This window comes from Cucurbita moschata, unplaced genomic scaffold (genome assembly GCF_002738365.1).
Source record: "Cucurbita moschata cultivar Rifu unplaced genomic scaffold, Cmos_1.0 Cmo_Scf00030, whole genome shotgun sequence".
Lineage (NCBI taxonomy): Eukaryota > Viridiplantae > Streptophyta > Magnoliopsida > Cucurbitales > Cucurbitaceae > Cucurbita > Cucurbita moschata.
In genome coordinates this window covers 1,096,874-1,113,634 of record NW_019268546.1, presented here as the reverse complement: position 1 = coordinate 1,113,634, position 16,761 = coordinate 1,096,874, and the positions used below count along the sequence as shown (strand labels likewise).

General features: G+C 38.3%; 3 protein-coding genes and 2 non-coding genes across 7 annotated transcripts; 1 reads left to right on the top strand and 4 right to left on the bottom strand.

Annotated features, from left to right (window-relative positions):
* Positions 1-1,422: 1,422 nt before the first annotated feature.
* On the top strand, positions 1,423-5,511 carry LOC111464565 (AT-hook motif nuclear-localized protein 11-like). Its single transcript, XM_023108833.1, has 5 exons — positions 1,423-2,730; positions 3,036-3,103; positions 4,128-4,259; positions 4,854-5,015; positions 5,100-5,511. The coding sequence occupies exons 1-5, from the start codon at positions 2,319-2,321 to the stop codon at positions 5,340-5,342; spliced, it is 1,017 nt and encodes a 338-aa protein (XP_022964601.1). The 5' UTR covers positions 1,423-2,318; the 3' UTR covers positions 5,343-5,511.
* A 480-nt stretch (positions 5,512-5,991) lies between these two features.
* On the bottom strand, positions 5,992-6,063 carry TRNAE-UUC. Its single transcript has one exon. It is a non-coding gene; the product is annotated as a tRNA-Glu (tRNA).
* Positions 6,064-6,140: 77 nt separating this feature from the next.
* TRNAE-UUC lies at positions 6,141-6,212 on the bottom strand. The gene has a single exon. It is a non-coding gene; the product is annotated as a tRNA-Glu (tRNA).
* A 533-nt stretch (positions 6,213-6,745) lies between these two features.
* Positions 6,746-10,859, bottom strand: LOC111464282 (FT-interacting protein 1-like). 3 transcript variants are annotated; one of them, XM_023108420.1, is made up of 2 exons: positions 10,676-10,859; positions 6,746-10,022 (listed from the first exon to the last, which is right to left on the bottom strand). In XM_023108420.1, exon 2 carries the CDS (start codon positions 9,956-9,958, stop codon positions 6,908-6,910), a length of 3,051 nt encoding a protein of 1,016 aa, XP_022964188.1. In that variant the 5' UTR covers positions 9,959-10,022; positions 10,676-10,859; the 3' UTR covers positions 6,746-6,907. The 3 variants fall into 3 exon arrangements, with proteins under 3 accessions (XP_022964188.1, XP_022964185.1, XP_022964186.1); XM_023108417.1 differs by having other exon boundaries at positions 6,746-10,025; positions 10,703-10,859; XM_023108418.1 differs by lacking the exon at positions 10,676-10,859 and adding an exon at positions 10,573-10,668.
* A 2,175-nt stretch (positions 10,860-13,034) lies between these two features.
* Positions 13,035-15,508, bottom strand: LOC111464428 (protein O-glucosyltransferase 1-like). The gene is made up of 5 exons (XM_023108629.1): positions 15,119-15,508; positions 14,187-14,596; positions 13,915-14,107; positions 13,567-13,842; positions 13,035-13,500 (listed from the first exon to the last, which is right to left on the bottom strand). The coding sequence occupies exons 1-5, from the start codon at positions 15,299-15,301 to the stop codon at positions 13,141-13,143; spliced, it is 1,422 nt and encodes a 473-aa protein (XP_022964397.1). The 5' UTR covers positions 15,302-15,508; the 3' UTR covers positions 13,035-13,140.
* Positions 15,509-16,761: the final 1,253 nt, after the last annotated feature.

Here is a 16,761-nt window from a genome sequence, read left to right as displayed (position 1 = left end):
ACTAAAAATCTCGAAGGAATTTTCATATAAACACATTTTGAACTAAAAAAAAGAGGAGAAAATAATGAAGAAACTAAGACAAAATATGCTCCATCGTAATTGAATTTAAGCAATAAAGTGAATTTGAGCCAAAAAGTAACCTATGGCTCCATTGGGTCTCGAGGAAGAGAGGAATTAGGTCAAACCTAATTCCCACTGTGCCCCAGCGCATGATCTCCTTGATAACTATATTATGATCGATCATCGAGTCAAAAGTAACAAAGAAATATTATTAGATGGTCGAATTAACTTCAAGAAATTCGTAATAATCTTTTTAAAGGAGATTCTTAAACTTATGGAAACTTAGAGTCGTACCAACGAAGTTTGACTTTCGATCTTAAGGATGGTCCAAGACTACGTTGCAAAACTTAAGCCTACAACTTTGTCCAAACGTGAGATATGGTAGATTATTCTACGGACAATCTAGAAACACCTTGGAGCAATTAAATCTAAGAAAGCTCAAAAGCCATTTTATAGAATATCTAAGGCCTATCAATTTCATTCCCGACAGATAATCCAAAATCCACTTGGAGCATTAAATTTTAAGGAACCTCACAACTTTGCTCCAATGAGCGTTATGATGAGTCATTGTAAGGTAAATTTTAAATTTTTTCCAAAATACTTAAGCCTCCAGCCAATCAACCTAATAGGAACCGTGGATGACAAGTTCAAACTTAAAAACTGATACTCCTAAATTGACCAAACAGTGAATTTCGATAAAAATGGTATACTCAAGATATTAGGAAAAAAAAAAAAAAAAAAAAAAGAAACTAGGTCGTAAGAAAAGCTCCAATGTGGAAAAAATAAAAGAAAACACAGAAGACTCGAACCCCTAAACAAAGGAAAGAACAGAGAATTGAGCTTAAGCCCATGTCCCTTCCTCGACCTCAATAGGAGGTCGAGGCTGAGACTAAGATTGGCTTCCAAATGGAACATGCACCATGCATTTCCCTAACTCGTAGAATCTTTGTTCGGTTAAGTTTAGTTCACTTTTAACTTAATTCGATCGAAATTTATTTCTCTTTTTTAACTTTTTATTATTATTATTATTTTATAAATGAACTAAATTTTGTTGACTAAATTAACAATAAGGTGAAAATAATTAAATTTAAAAATTCAGAAAAAAAAAATTGAGAGAGTGAGTCTGTTGTTTTGCTCATGCGAATCTCATAATTAGCAGTTCAAATACATCCCACTCGCGAGCCCACTGGCGCGTGTGTCTCAACGGCAAGAATTATTTAACAAAATTATTATAAAAAAAAATAAAAACAGAGGAAATAAAGACTCTGTTATTCTAAAAAGAAAAAGAAAAAAAAAAAAAAAAAAGAGTGTTATCCAAAAACAAAAGGCGCTTTCTCCACTCTGTTAAGAGATTTTGTTTGCTTTCCTCAAATCTCTCTTTTCCTTTTATCCCTTCAAACTCAGTCCTCTTCCTAAACCAAACCAAACCAAACCCAAACCCTCTCTCTGGTAATTAACACACAGAAGAGAGAGAAAGAAGAGAGAGAAAGAAGAGAGAGAAGGAGGTTGTTCTTGCCCTAGAAATTTGTATTCTGATAAGGACTTTTGCTCTGTGATTCCGTATTGAATTATTACCTTCTGGGTTCTCTTACTAATTGCTCTTCTTCAATGGGCATCCACCAAAAACCCCTCTTCTGCATTTCCCCTTCTCCTTCCTTTTGAATTTCATTTCATTTCATTTCCTTTTTCCCCTGTTCTCTACTTTCTTGCCTTTCATTTTGCTCCATGTGTTTGATTTCCCCTTCTCCTTCATCTTCTTGTTTTGCATGTTCTTGATTCAGTAATGGAAACTGGAAACTGGATTCTCTTCTTTTCTTCTCTATCCTCTTTTTACTCTTTTTCTGCTATTTGAGCGTTTTTTGTTTCTGGGTTTTTAACTTTCACCCTTTTCCCCTTTTCCTCTCACGATTTCAAGTTTGTTCCTGAAAAGATGCTTGGTGTTCAAGGTTTTTGATAACGTGCTGCTGGTCGTGGACCGGTTTACTTCCCTCTCTTCTCTTATCTTGACCCTCAAGTTTTCTCTCTCTCTCTCTCTCTCTCTCTTGTTATGATTATTCCCTTTCCCTTCAATTTTTTAGCCTTTTTTTCTCTGTTTCTTTTCCCTTTGGTCTTCCCAGCTTCATTTCCAAGAAATGCATGTTAGTTTCAAACATGTTCTAACCTTGTAGAACCTGTCCTTCCTCTGTCTATTGTCGTTGTCGTTGTTGTTCTTAGAACCCTGAGGCTATTTTGTTGAGATTTCAAGTTTAAGCATCTGAATGGATCGAAGAGATCCAATGGCGTTATCGGGGTCGCAATCGTTCTATATTCAGAGGGGAATGAGCAATTCTGGCTCTGGAGCACAGGGCATGCGTTCCTCTACTAACCCAAATATGTCTTTTCAGACCAACGCTGGAGGCAACAATGTTGGATCAGGCTTGCCAATGGACCCTAACCCTGCTATTTCACCTTATGGTGCCAATGTAGGAGCTCAATCTGGTGGAATGGTTGCGAGTGAACCGGTGAAACGGAAGCGAGGTCGGCCTCGCAAATATGGAACTGAAGGAACTGTGTCTTTGGCACTGTCCCCCTCTCCATCTGCCCCTAATCCAGCCAGTGTTGGCTCCTCGCCGAAGCGGGGTAGGGGACGGCCTCCCGGGTCGGGAAAGAAGCAACAGTTAGCTTCTCTTGGTGAGTTTTTTAATACCCTTTTGAGAACTGATGATAGATTTCCTGTACTCAAGTAATTGCTTGGTTTCATTAGTATTCTTGGAATGTTCTTAGTTGTTCAAAACAATATTAGAAAATTATGTTTCATGAATAATTTCCTAATGTGTTGCTACCTTTTTAAGATCACTAAACCTCTGTACTTATTTTATAAGGATCTATTTAGTTCTTCAATGCTCAAATATTTTATTTTTGAGGCCCCAAACTTTGAATAAAAAATGATTGTGGCAATGGACACTAACTTCAATTAATTTTTGTGCTTTTTGTAGGTGAACCACTCTCTGGTTCAGCTGGCATGGGTTTTACTCCACATGTTATAACCATTGGAGTAGGAGAAGTATGCTGTTTCCTCGTCTGTCTGTTTCATTTTTTTTGCATAATTTTAGCCATTCATTAATCTCATGTCCAATTTATGAGCAAATTCTTAGAAAGTGTGTATTGTTTCTGTTTAAAAATCGTGGTCTCGTAATGTATTAAAAAGGGTCATTAGTATAGATGTGAGATCTCACGTTGGTTGGAGAGGAGAACGAAGCATTGCTTGTAAGGGTGTGGAAACCTCTCTCTACCAGATGCGTTTTAAAACTTTGAGGGGAATTCCGGAATGGAAAGCTCAATGAGGACAACATTTGCTAGCGGTGGGCTTGGGCTTGGGCTGTTACGAATGATATTAGAGCCAGACATTGGGCGGTGTGCTAGCGAGGATGTTGGGCTCCCAAGGGGGGTGGATTGTGAGATCTCACATGGGTGGTTGGAGAGGAGAACGAAGCATTGCTTATAAGGATGCGGAAACCTTTGCCTACCAGATACATTTTAAAACTGGGGGAAGCCCGAAAGGGAAAGCCCAAAGAGGACAATATTTGCTAGCGGTGGGTTTGGGCTGTTACTAATGGTATCAGAGCCAGACACCAGGTGGTGTGCTAGCGAGGACGTTGGGCCCTCAAGGGGGATGGATTGTGAGATCCCACATTGGTTAGAGAGGAGAACAAAGCATTGCTTATAAGGGTGTGGAAACCTCTCCCTACCGAACACGTTTTAAAACCTTGAGGTGAAACCTGAAAGGGAAAGTCCAAAGAGGACAATATCGGCTAGTAGTGGGCTTAGGTTGTTACAATACAATTCATACACTTGTTTAGTTTAGTTAATGTTTTTTGATGTTGCTCGGTAGAGAATTATATCATATGAGGCCGAACCGAACTTAAATTGTTACGAAATATTACAATGAAAATCAAGAAAATTGAAGAACTCTATTATTAAAATATTCACCATTTTGTTGAATTAGTACTTTCATCTAATACCATTGATTTCAAAATCTGACAAGAGTTTACCATATTGAAACTGATATGTATTCAACTTTTATGCAGGATGTCGCTGCCAAAATTATGTCGTTTTCACAACAGGGACCAAGAATTGTATGCATCTTGTCAGCAAATGGTGCTGTCTCCACTGTGACTCTTCGTCAACCTTCGACTTCAGGAGGCACAGTCACGTACGAGGTTTGTTTATTTCTGTTGTTTCAATCACCTTCGGATGTGGTTAAGGTAGTTCGTTAAGAACTGTATAGTATTTGATTCTTTATGAAGGAGATGTGACGTTTTACTTCATCACCTCACAGGCATGTTATAAAAAATATGCAACTATCGGTGTTTAGGCACCTCGAGTTTCTATAAGTTTTTTGGTATAGTATCCCCCACGTGTTATCCATGATTGTTTGTGTGAGATCCCACATTGATTGGAGAAGGGAACGAGTGCGAGTGAGGACGTTGGGCCCCGAAGGAGGGTGGATTGTGAGATCCCACAACGGTTGGAGAGGAGAACGAAGCATTCTTTATAAGGGTGTGGAAACCTCTCCCTAGCATACGAGTTTTAAAAACCTCGAGGGAAAGCCTGAAATGCAAAGTCTAGATAGGATAATATCTGCTAGCGGGTGGCTTGGGTTGTTACCGTTCAGGCTATAGTTTATGCACGCTTTAACTAATCCGACCTAAAGAAGCTTGTAAGATTTTAATGTCTTAGATAGGTGACCTTCAATACGTTACTTTGAACTTTCTGTTCTGAAATTGAAATTTAATTCTGAATTTGTTGTGTAGGGTCGTTTTGAGATAATATGTCTGTCGGGCTCGTACTCGCTTGGGGATATATCTGGTTCGAGGAACCGCACTGGTGGTCTGAGTGTCTCCCTTGCGAGCCCTGATGGTCGTGTTATCGGTGGTGGTGTAGGAGGAGCACTTATCGCAGCAACCCCGGTTCAGGTAGCTTCTTCGTTCAAACGAAAACCGTTAGATGCTATATAACCAAACTGCTGCATATTGAAACATAAATGTGTGATTAATTAGGTGATAGTAGGGAGCTTCATGTGGGGAAGTTCAAAGTCGAAGTACAAGAAAAGGGAAGCTGTGGAAGGTGTGATAGACTCGGATCATCAGGCGGTAGATCACGCAGTGGCGATCGCAAACGTGCAGCAGAATCAGAATCAGAATCAGAATATGACTCCGACCTCCCCAGTTAGTATGTGGCCGTCGTCGCAGTCCCTGGACATGCGCAACGCACACATGGACATCGATCTGATGCGCGGGTGAGGTTGGGGGAGTTTAGTTGTTAATTTTCAGAGAGGAATGGATAGAGTAATTGTGAAATGTGTAGGTTGTGGGATTGAGTTTTGGATTATTTACATTATTCCTTGTTTGTAGTTTATGTTTTTATGTTAACCATTGAACAACACCAATCCAAGTCTGCCTTTCTCAACCATCCATGTTTTTTAAATTACAAATCTATTTGATTTTATTAAGAATTAAAAAAAAAGTATTTAATATGAGATCGAATGAATGACGTACAATTAATTAATTAATTTTCATTCGTTAACTATTGGTCACTTTACTGAACTCGTATGGGTCGAATGTTTGTGACTCAAGATTATCGAGCCTATGCTAGTTGCTAAGCCGCTATTGGTCACTTTACTGAACTCGTATGGGTCGAATGTTTGTGAGTCAAGATTATCGAGCCTATGCTAGTTGCTAAGCCGCCTTGGTTTTAAAATTAAAAACCCTTAAAACCAGTTATAACCTAAAAAATAAACTAAAAAAAGAGGGGGAAAATAAAAGTTGTGGGAATAGAACCAGGGGCTACTGAGTATTAGTCGGAAACTCTAACCGCTGGGCAACAACGAAATTTATGAAAGCAATTTGTTTAAACAAAAATTAAACAAATTGTCAATAAAAAAAGGAGAAATTCCGTTGCCGGGAATCGAACCCGGGTCTCCTGGGTGAAAGCCAGATATCCTAACCGCTGGACGACAACGGATTTTGGGAAAATAATGATTTTTTAAAAAAATCAAAAGAAAAAATGTATAAAAAATCCAATAAATAAAAAACGAGAAATTCCGTTGCCGGGAATCGAACCCGGGTCTCCTAGGTGAAAGCCAGATATCCTAACCGCTGGACGACAACGGAATTTGTGAAAACAATGATTGCCCAAAGTGAAACCAAAATAAATCGTGAATAAAAAATCCCCTACATAAAGAAAGAGAGTTCTGTTGCCGGGAATCGAACCCGAGTCTCCTTGGTTAAAACTAAATATAGCGGACGACAAGGGTATTTTAATACTTAAAACATAATATGTTAATGTTGATTATATTATTTCATGACTTCTTACTTCATTTTCAAAAGTCAGGCTTGGGCGAGATATGAATATATTCCTTTGATATATTAATAAATATATAACTTACATTATGAAAATTATTATTAAATAATTTTTTTTCATTAATAACTTCCTAATTTGTAATATTTAGCAAACAAAAAGATGTTCGAATTTTTAACTTTTTTTTTTTTATAAAAAAATTCTCTCCTTTCTTTTTGTTTCTTTTTCCTTTTATCTCTTTATATACATACCAAATTTCATAAAATATTTTTAAAAAGAAATAAATTACACATATTCTCTAGAATTCTTTCCAAATAAATATTAGAATTCATTAAACTCCTGCAAATCCACGTGCCAACTTCTTGTTGATTGAATCCTCATATGCATTTTAAGTCAAACTATTAAGTCATTATTTACCATCAAAACTCCATACAGAACGTAGCACAACCCAAATGAAGAAGAACACAACATAATGATTATCAAGACATCATCACTGCAGCAGATCACATTACAACATACTATCCGTCCTTGCAGGCAACCTGCGGAAGAAGTTCATTGGCGCCGATGGCATTCTGTTCCTGAACCTGGGATGCCTCATCACATAGAAACCGGTCACAAGGGATAGCATCTGAAAAGGCGTTACATAAAACACTAGAGCAGCAATGAAGCAGAATATTATGTATATGGTTGTTGCACGAGGATCTCGCCAGTTTAACAGCGCCTGAATTCGCTCCCCTTGAGTAGCTACGTCCCCGACCACCGACTGGATTCTGCCTGCTAAACTTCTCATCCGATCATACCTCATTCGGACTATGTCTGCGTTTTTACTCGTTGGAAACGAGTCGAATTCTTCGTCGAGCTCATCGGGGCTCACTGCCTCTGCATAAGAGATTTTTGTGTCCATGTGTGGAGGGTTCCGAGCGCGGTACCGCCAGTTCCAAATTCCTACAAGACACATGTAGAGGAAAATTGTGGGGAAGATCAGCTCTGGATAACAAACTAGCATCACAAACAGAAGATGAACAAGTCCTGTAGTAATGGGGTTTTTCCACATGCACACTTCTCCAAACCATTTTCCGATCATGAATAGTCCCGAAAAAACCGATACGATCCTGAAGAAGTTAGCCTTGCTTCTCCTCATGCTCCAAAGATGGGAGTTTACATCAGACATGTACTCAACTACCTCTTTTCCAAGGGCAGGTTCTGCTCGGCTAAGTCGAGCTGCTATTATGTTAACTGCGTGATGTCGCAGCGCTTCCTGCTGAACCACAGACAATGGCCTTATGTAATGCATTTTTGGCAATGGGGGTTTTGAGTACATAAACATCAAATTTGCTACCGATGGACATATAAATCGCAGGGCAAGGTGCAGTTCACCCATCTTCTTGACACCAGAAGGCTGAAGAACAAGTAATGGATAAACATGTGTGTATATGCGACCAGTTTCGAGAGTCGAAATACGGATTCGAATCTTCCCAATTTTCATGTCTTTGTTATTGTTGGATTCACCAATATGACCATTATCAAAAAGACACACGGTTAGAACTGTGGCAGGATCAAAAACCTCCCAATGGTACTGCTCATTGTACTTTGGACTCAAGTTGTTGATTATTGTTCGAGTTCGGACCCATTTCTGGCCATACTTTGCTACACAAAATGCATCAGTTGTACCCTTTCCGTTCCTAGTTTTCATTGGGTGAAGCCCATCAGCGCCCAGGATGCCAAGCTCCAATATCCCAATTGGTGGCTTCCAAAGTGGCTTCAATGAGGGTCTAAGGTCACTACTATATTGAGTTGACTCATCCAGCACATGATATCCACCCTCCAGGCAAATGCGAAGATGGATTCTACTATGGAACCTATCCTTTTCTTTCTTTCCCTCCCCTTCTTCCACGGCATCTGACTCAGACTTCATAAGATTGTACCATCGGCTTTGGATTGGTCGAGCATCAGCACGCCTTTCGACAGAAATCAGTGGAATAACAACTCTCCCTAGCGTTTCATCTTTGTTGGGGCCAACATGGTCTTCAACCGAAAGGATCAAATGATCATCAAAGGGTTCAGCTGCAACAAACATAAGATCTTCATTCCACAAGGCATTCATTGTTCGAGTTTGCACGGCTTTTGTTCTTAAAATTTGGCTGCCAATTTGAACCCTCACATAAGCATCAGGGAAACGTGACTTTTCTTGTAAAACCAAATCTTGAGCTTCAACAACATTGACTCGGACATACCACAATCTCGGTGATTGATAAACTTTTGAGCGAGTATGCACTGGGATAACCGAAGTGCCATCGGGAGAGAGAGCATCTGAATGCCAGGCATCTGGAAAAGCCTCGTCAGCTTGTGTGCCATACCATACAGCAAGCATTAATTCTCCCTTTTTCTTTGATCTATTCTTGTCTTCAAGACGATACCATTCTGGAGCCAATGGACTATCCGGTGGAACTCGAGTAGGAACTTCATGAAGATCAATGTACAAACGTCCAACACAATCATCTTTTAACGTATCTTTGTCTTTAAGAGAAACTTCCAGCACTGTTGATTGCACATCCATCCTTGCGAAGGCAAATACCTCATTCCATTCAGGACTTGAATTTTTCTCATAATGCTTAGTTGTTCCCTTGAAGTTCCCAAGTTTCACTTGAACATAAGGATCCAAGCCTCCCGTTAAATCCTTGGTAGGAAGATCACGGGCTTTCACAACTCGAACGAAAAGATAATGAATCTTTTCTACAAGGTCATAGGTGCTTGTAGGTCTGTCTCCAAGAGCAAAACGACCAATCATCCCACCGCCGAGGTAAGGACTCGTCTCTCTAACTGAATAATCATCATATGGAAATGATGATCCAGGGTACATGTGACCAGCATTTGCAGCCATTAGCTCAGAAGTCATACCATATTTTCCATCAATCACAGATGGCGCACTAACTGGTGATACAGTATGATGCTGGTGCTCGTGCTGAGGCTGCTTCGCATTCGGAAGGTGATGGAATGTCTGTCTCGATTCGGTTTTGTCAGTAGAAAATAGACTCGCTATGAACTTTGGAACTCTTCTTACTGCTGATTGGTGTTCAGATGTGATTGGAACAGGAGGAGGATCCTTTTCCACAGAAGAATCAACAGCGGGAAGTAAATTTGAAAGCTTAATAGAAGGATCATCAGTTACATAGACCTTAAGGCCAAGCTCTCCTTTGATTCGTGAGAAAATGCCTCGTTTCTCCAGAGGATAGTGAAAAACAGCAGCCTCGGCGTAAGGGACGAACGAGGACCCAGTAAGACGAACTTTTCCTAGAAAGGAGGGCTTGGAGTTGATGCTGGCTTTCGGATTCGAAAAGATAAAGGCCTCAAGAGCTAGGGTAGGCAGACTTTTCGGATCCGATACGTTGAAGTAGAAGCTCTCGTTCCAAACAGGATTGAGATCCTTCTCCTTAGTCGTGGTACAGACTCTTTGATTATTGAAGTGAAGCTCTACAAAAGCACTGACTGAGCCCTGCCCATCTTTTGGCATAAGATCATGAGCACCCACTACATCAACTCCTAGCTTGAGGTTACCCATTGAACTTCTACCAAACAACTATCCAAGAACTGATGAACTCCACACAGTTAAATGCAGAAATCACCTGGAAATGAAAGGATTATTTGCATCATTATTACATCAAACTTAGTGTTTATCAGCTAACCATTTCTTTCTCTATTCACTGAACTTCCAAAATTAGAAATGATCGAAAGAAAGCAAACCCACTTTGATCTAAAATGAGAATAAAGGCCTAAAAAAAAGGAATAAAGCGATCGAATTAATTTAGATTCCAGAGTGAACTAAACAATCAAATGAAAAGGATATACAGAATCATGATAAAGAGAAATGAAAAATTCTACACAGCAAAAGATTACTTCAAGCCTAAACGAATCAAGAATATAAGCATAGAAATTCCCCCTTCTTCAACCATAAACCCCTTAATTTCCTCAACACAAACCAAGCATTGTCTAAAATTTCCACGAATTTTAACAAACACATAGCCGACAATATCCCTCCCCAACTCAAATCCAGATTCCACAGCCCAAATCAACGTCCGAATCATCCGATTCGCCCCAGAAACAAGAACCATTTTCACAGGCAGGGAAAGAACAAATTTCACAAAAAATCATCACAATCTAGACATAGAACTAAACCAGCTTCATTTCCGAGAAATTATTCCAAGCAATTAGAAAGAAAACCACAGGATCTGCGGACAAAAAGAGAAGTTACAAAATCATTGAAGACCAAACAACGTACCTGCCCTGTTTAAGAGAAAGAGGGTTTCTCTGGCGAATTTTAATGGAGGTTTCAGAAAAGATTAATGCAAAAAATTAAAGCAAAAAAGTTAAAGAAGATGAAAATGAACTTCAACTTCACCTAGAGAGGAGGAAAGTTTGAGAGAGAAAGAGAGGTATGAAAAGGAGTTGAGTGGTCAGCAGTCGCACGCAGTTGTTTTCTTCCTGAAACACGAATATTGTTTTCCTTTTTAAATTTTTTTTTATTTTGGAAAAATAAAACAACGTGGCGATTAACCATTGGGTAAATTGCGCAAAAGTAACGCCGTTACTCTCTCTCCTCATTTTATTTCTTACCTTATAAAAATCATTTCAATTTTCTTTTTTTCTTTTCCAATTATTTAAATTGATACTAAATGGCAGGGACATTCGTTTTCTGGGACCCACCCCATTTGGGATGAAAATTCCTAGAATAAGCATTAAATTGGTCTAAAAAAACAATTTATTATTTTTTTATTATTATAATTAAATTATAACCTTTTGAAATTATGAAAATTAAATTTGTAGCTTAATATATTTAAATTTAGTGTTTTTATTGTTTAAAATATCTAATAATTCCATTCATTTTTAATTTTGATATTCATATTATTTATTAACTTTTTTCCTAGTTGAATAATTGATCTTAATAAATGCCAAAAGGATAATGGAATTGTTAATTTTTTTATTAGCCTAAAAAAATGTCGTCAATCTCTGCCATTTTTTTTTTCTTCACCTTATTTTTATTATGGATGCGTTGACCATTTTTAGAGAGTCAAATAGTTTAAAAGTACACGTGTGAAGTAAAATGTAGAGTAGTGTTGACCGAGTAGAGTAATGAAGTAACACATCCGACCACATATTAATATTTTAATGAACCAATTTTGTACTACAACAACAACCAATTTGTGGTCAACTCATTAGTGTGTTGTATATGTCAAATTAAAATGTATCCTATTTTTAATTTTAATAATAAGAACTTAGCTCAAAACAATTTAAACATCAATTATACGTGTCACAACTTAACTAACTACGAAGAGAGTAGGTTGTGACCCTCAAGTTGCTACAAGTAAAGCGGTAACTCTCAAGTGGCGTCCATACGACCATGCGAGAGCTTAGACGAGTGTCATGATACGACCAAAGAGAACGGTTTATCATCTAACTCACCACATAGAGTGGGCATTCAAGAGAAGATGGGACACAAGCAAGATAAGGGCAACGAGTAGACAAGAGTGTCAAAAATAGGCTTGTTGAAGAGTCGGGTAAGGCCAAATGAAATATGAAAGCTTGCTAGATTTGGGGTCAATCGGAAACGGACGAACGCTTCATGACATCATATGTTCATTCTTCAAAAATTATGTTTACACCCGCCAATTTTAAATGCCTCTAAATGTACTATAGAGAGAGGCATGGTATAAGCTCTCCACCACCAGTAGGCCATGTGGTCTAAGCGAGCTATCATGTGGCACATGTGTGTCATAGTGAGAGCGAACATTTTGAGACAAGTATCTTAAGTGACTTCCTTTTAAATGGAGCTTTCAAGGACAATACCGAGCAATACGGGTGTGTCAGTATTGCTCCTTAACCCAAGTGTCAGATGTTAGATTTTGCACCAGCTATCTAGTATGATATCTATAAATGACACGACATGGGTACAGGAGGCCCAATGCCTCGATTAAACCCAGATGGATGGATGGATGTTCAGGATGTCTCGAGATTATGAACGATATGTGGGCCTGTTCTCGATGGCATGACCAAGTGAGATATGATGGTCGATGACACCCCGTGACTTGGGATGATGTCAAGACATGAGCGTGTCAAGATTACGACACCACCTGTGACAAATCTTGCCTAAGGTACAACGAACCACAAAACAAGATCAAAAATGAATATGGGGTTTGAGTTTCCCTCAAGGCTTGTAATGAGCATGTCAAGATCACACCACCACACGTTTGAAAAAGTACAATCGTAACGATAAGCCTTTAATAATACCCTACTAATTCTTAAGTTTTGAGTCATAGTCCTATATTTCAAAATATTACATTTTTAGTTTTTGACTTTCAAGTTTAGTTTTCATTTAGTTTTAAGATTTCTAAAGGTTATATTTTTATCCTTAGATTTTAGGATTTTACAGAGTTGAAAAATAGAAAAATATTGGGACCTCATACATTATTATGTATGTTCATGCATTGGACGATATCCCTTGTCCGAGAGCATTATGATAAACATAGGAATGAAAGCCGTAAGATCCTCGTATATATATATATATATATAAAAGAATCAAATAAAAATTAAATGGCAAAAATAAAATATTTTGAAACTTAAAATAAAAATAAAGTGAAAAATAACTCAAAATTTATGTATGGATTTAATAGAAACGTCTTATATAAAACTATTTTTTTTTCAAAATAATAAAACGTCTTTTCATAATTATCAAAATTAATTATAATTCTAATTTCCCTTCCTCTGATTTTCCCAATAATCCTTTTCCCAAGCTTCAACTTGCTTTAGGGCATTTAATTTCTTATTCTGGAACTCCTTCAGAACCGTTGGATCATGAGGCGGCAAATCGCACGGTTCTGATTTGTTGGGAGACGTCTCCAGTGAATCTTCCATAAATTTCTTATGCAACCCTTCGGCGGCGCCGATCAGCGTCTCAGGCCTAAGCTCCACCGCACCGGCAGGAACCGACGGCCGAAATTTGAGAAGCTTGCTGTACTCGTTGAGTAAGTGGAACATGTAATCATACACTAATTCCATCTTAACATTCTCTTGCAAGTACTTGCTCCCCTCCTCTCCTATTGCTTCTGCCTGCAATTAAATTTTGATAGAGCTCATTTTGTTTTGGTCGTAAATTAAAATTCTACGTTCAAATACCTGATTCGTGTGATTGTTACCCCATTCGACACCAAATTTGAGAGAAGAACATTTGGATCCATCATTAATAGGCCAAAAGTGCTGTAAAGGAAGCATTCCCCTAACGAAGAAATCAAAGAACCTTGGCTTCACATACAACGTCATTGAATCGCACGACAATATGTACTTCTCGCTCACCGACCACGCCCATCCTTCAATGTAAATCTTGTACTTGTGCGTACATTGATCTTCCAAATTTGATTGCTTGTACCCTTCTTTCGACTCTTTATCCCAATCCTTCAAACAAAATCACGAGATGAACGTAAATGAAATTAATTATATAAAATGAAAATAGAAATAGGAAATTACCTGAGCATATAAAAGAGTGTCCCAATTTTGGTGTTGGGTGAGATTGCATTTGAGAAGGTCTCTCCTAGAGGGATCAACATGTGGGTTACCCTTCCAATAAGCAAAGGGCACCCTCTCCTTCCATTTGGTTCGTTTGTTCCCTTCCTTTATGTCCTCCAGTACCTTTCTCCATGGCTTTATGTTTATTTCACCCCTTAAAAAATAGTCAAACAATAGGGGTCGGATCACTGTCATTTAAACGTGGTCTCAATTAAAAAAAAGAAAATAATTACCATCCCCAAAAGGACCAATCGGGAAAAACAATGTCCAAGCTGGACTCATCGGAGCAGTATCGGAACAACGGAGGTGGGCCCGCCTTTGGATCTAGAAAGTCTTTAGATTGGACGACTGGGCGATCATCACAGTCAAACATTAGTTCAAGATCTGGCAGTTTACCAGGGTACCATCTCACAAGCTGCAAAAGCCCCCACATTGTGAACAGATCTCTGGTCTGGATTGAGCCTCTATATTTCTCCACGTACACTCGCCCGTCCATGATTACTAACCGGAAATGGGCCGTCCTGCGGGCCCCCTCCACCATTTCTCTTGTTATCCCCGTCTCTCTCCATGGCCGTAGATCTTCGTGAATCCAACGGAAGTGCTGCGGGCATGTGGCGTTCCGTGGACGGTCCGCATGTATTGCCTTTGAAAATAATTAATAAATATTATATTAATTATTTATTCTTAAGAGGGTTCATAGTATAACCGAGCTCCATCCATTTAAATCATAAATTTAGGTTGGGTTAAATATTTTTGAGTTGGGTCAGGTTATGAACTGTGTTTGAGTTGCTCGAGACACTAACCCAACCAACTAGACATAAGTCCAAAACATTCTTCTAATCAAATTCAACCGAACGTGTATAAGCTTTAATTCTTTTCGGTTGCAAGTCATTGTCTTTATATTTTAATACTAATTTCAAAAACCCAAATAATTCCATTTCCGGCGGATTCTTCAATTTAAGAAAAATACAAACCAATATAATTTTTTAATTTCTATGTCTTACCTTTTAATTTGTTGGTTTTAATAAATTTGATAATGGTATGAGCATTATAGAGAATTGACATATACATAGAATTAACCCAAGATATTTAGAAAATGTGAATTTAAAATTAAAATGATAATTATTTTACAAAATGATAGGTTGATGATTGTAAGAAGACATACCAATTTAGTCGACCATTTGAGACGAACGGAGATGCCAATGAAGAAGAAGAAGAAGAGAGATGCCATGATTTTGAAGGTGGATTTCTTCTTAGACGAACGCCATCGCCATCTCGAGGCTTGAAGGGCAGAAGAAGAATCATAGCAAAGTATATCGGAGAGACGCTTATCGGGGCAACGCTTCATATGTTCTAGCTTTGGATTCAGCACAACTAAGAATCGGATAAAGAGAGGATGGGTTTAAATAGTGATTTAAAGCCAAAATCAGGTTCTAATGGCTATCGGCAAAGTTTTTGGTTAAGAGTTGACTAAAAATATGTATTTAATTTAGGGTTTAATTTGTAGTTTTTTTACCAAACTATTTTAATGCATTGGTAGGGTCGTAGACCTTTTCTTTTTTCTCACGCCAACTACTCGCACCATTCTCCAATGCTTAATCATATTCTTTTTCTCCCGACCCGACAACAATGTGAGATTACGATGTTTGGTAGGATGGTTTGTGAGTCGAGTTCGAGAATTTTTTTTTAAACCTAATTCAATTGTTTGAGTTGTAAATTTATCAACTAAACAATTCTGGTTAAATAATGAATGTAACCTAACTCAACTCAATCTTAAATTTGTTGAGTTGGATTGATTCGAGTTGTTCGAATCATTTATTTAAATTTTTATTTTTAATAAGATAAAAAATGAACCAACATGGAAGCTGAGCAAGTGACACACGAGTAAATGAGACGTATATAAATGAATTGACGTCATATATGAATGAGAGCGATTTTGATGATAGGATTATTAAGAGTTAAAAGTTGCTATTTTAATTCATGAATGATACAGTTCTGATTTGATCCCCTTAGGTTTTAAGGCCTATCTAGCCCCTCGAGTTGACTTTAAAACTGATCCAATCCTTTGAGGGTCGACTTTAAGGTTGATCTAACTGTTGAAGCTAATAATAGAGTTTGAATTAGTTACTACGGAAGAGAAAGAGGAGGTGAATTCAATTTCATCCACAAAACTCTCAACCAACTCCGGGAATCCCCCTATAAAAGGACCTCCCTCCCCATCATTCAAATCACTCCTCCTCTCAATCTCACTCTAGTTTTCTGTTGTCACCAACAACTGGTATCAGAGCCATCTTGCAGCAGCAAAAAATGGCAGCAGAAAAACAAGTTGAGAGCTACGTTCAGCCCGCCCTCCCGAGGTTCGATGGTCACTATGATCATTAGGCGATGTTGATGGAAAATTTTCTCAGATCAAAGGAGTTCTTTGATATGGTGGAAACGGGTTATGAAGAGCCAAATGAAGGCGAGGTACTCTCAGCTGGTCAACAGCAACTGTTGGCAGCATCGAAGTTGAAGGACCTGAAGGTCAAGAACTATTTATTTTAGTCCATTGATAGGACTATCTTGGAAACAATGCTTCATAAGAGACATCCAAGGAAATTTGAGATTCTATGAGGAGGAAGTATCAAGGCTCAACGAGAGTAAAACGTGTTCAACTACAAGCCGTCAGAAGAGACTTTGAAATTCTCCAAATGCAAAAGGGAGAAACGGTGAATGATTATATTGGCAAGGTTATAAGTCTTGCAAGTAAAATGAGGATGCATGGTGGTTCAATCACGGAGGTTGCGGTCATAGAAAAGATTTTGCGAT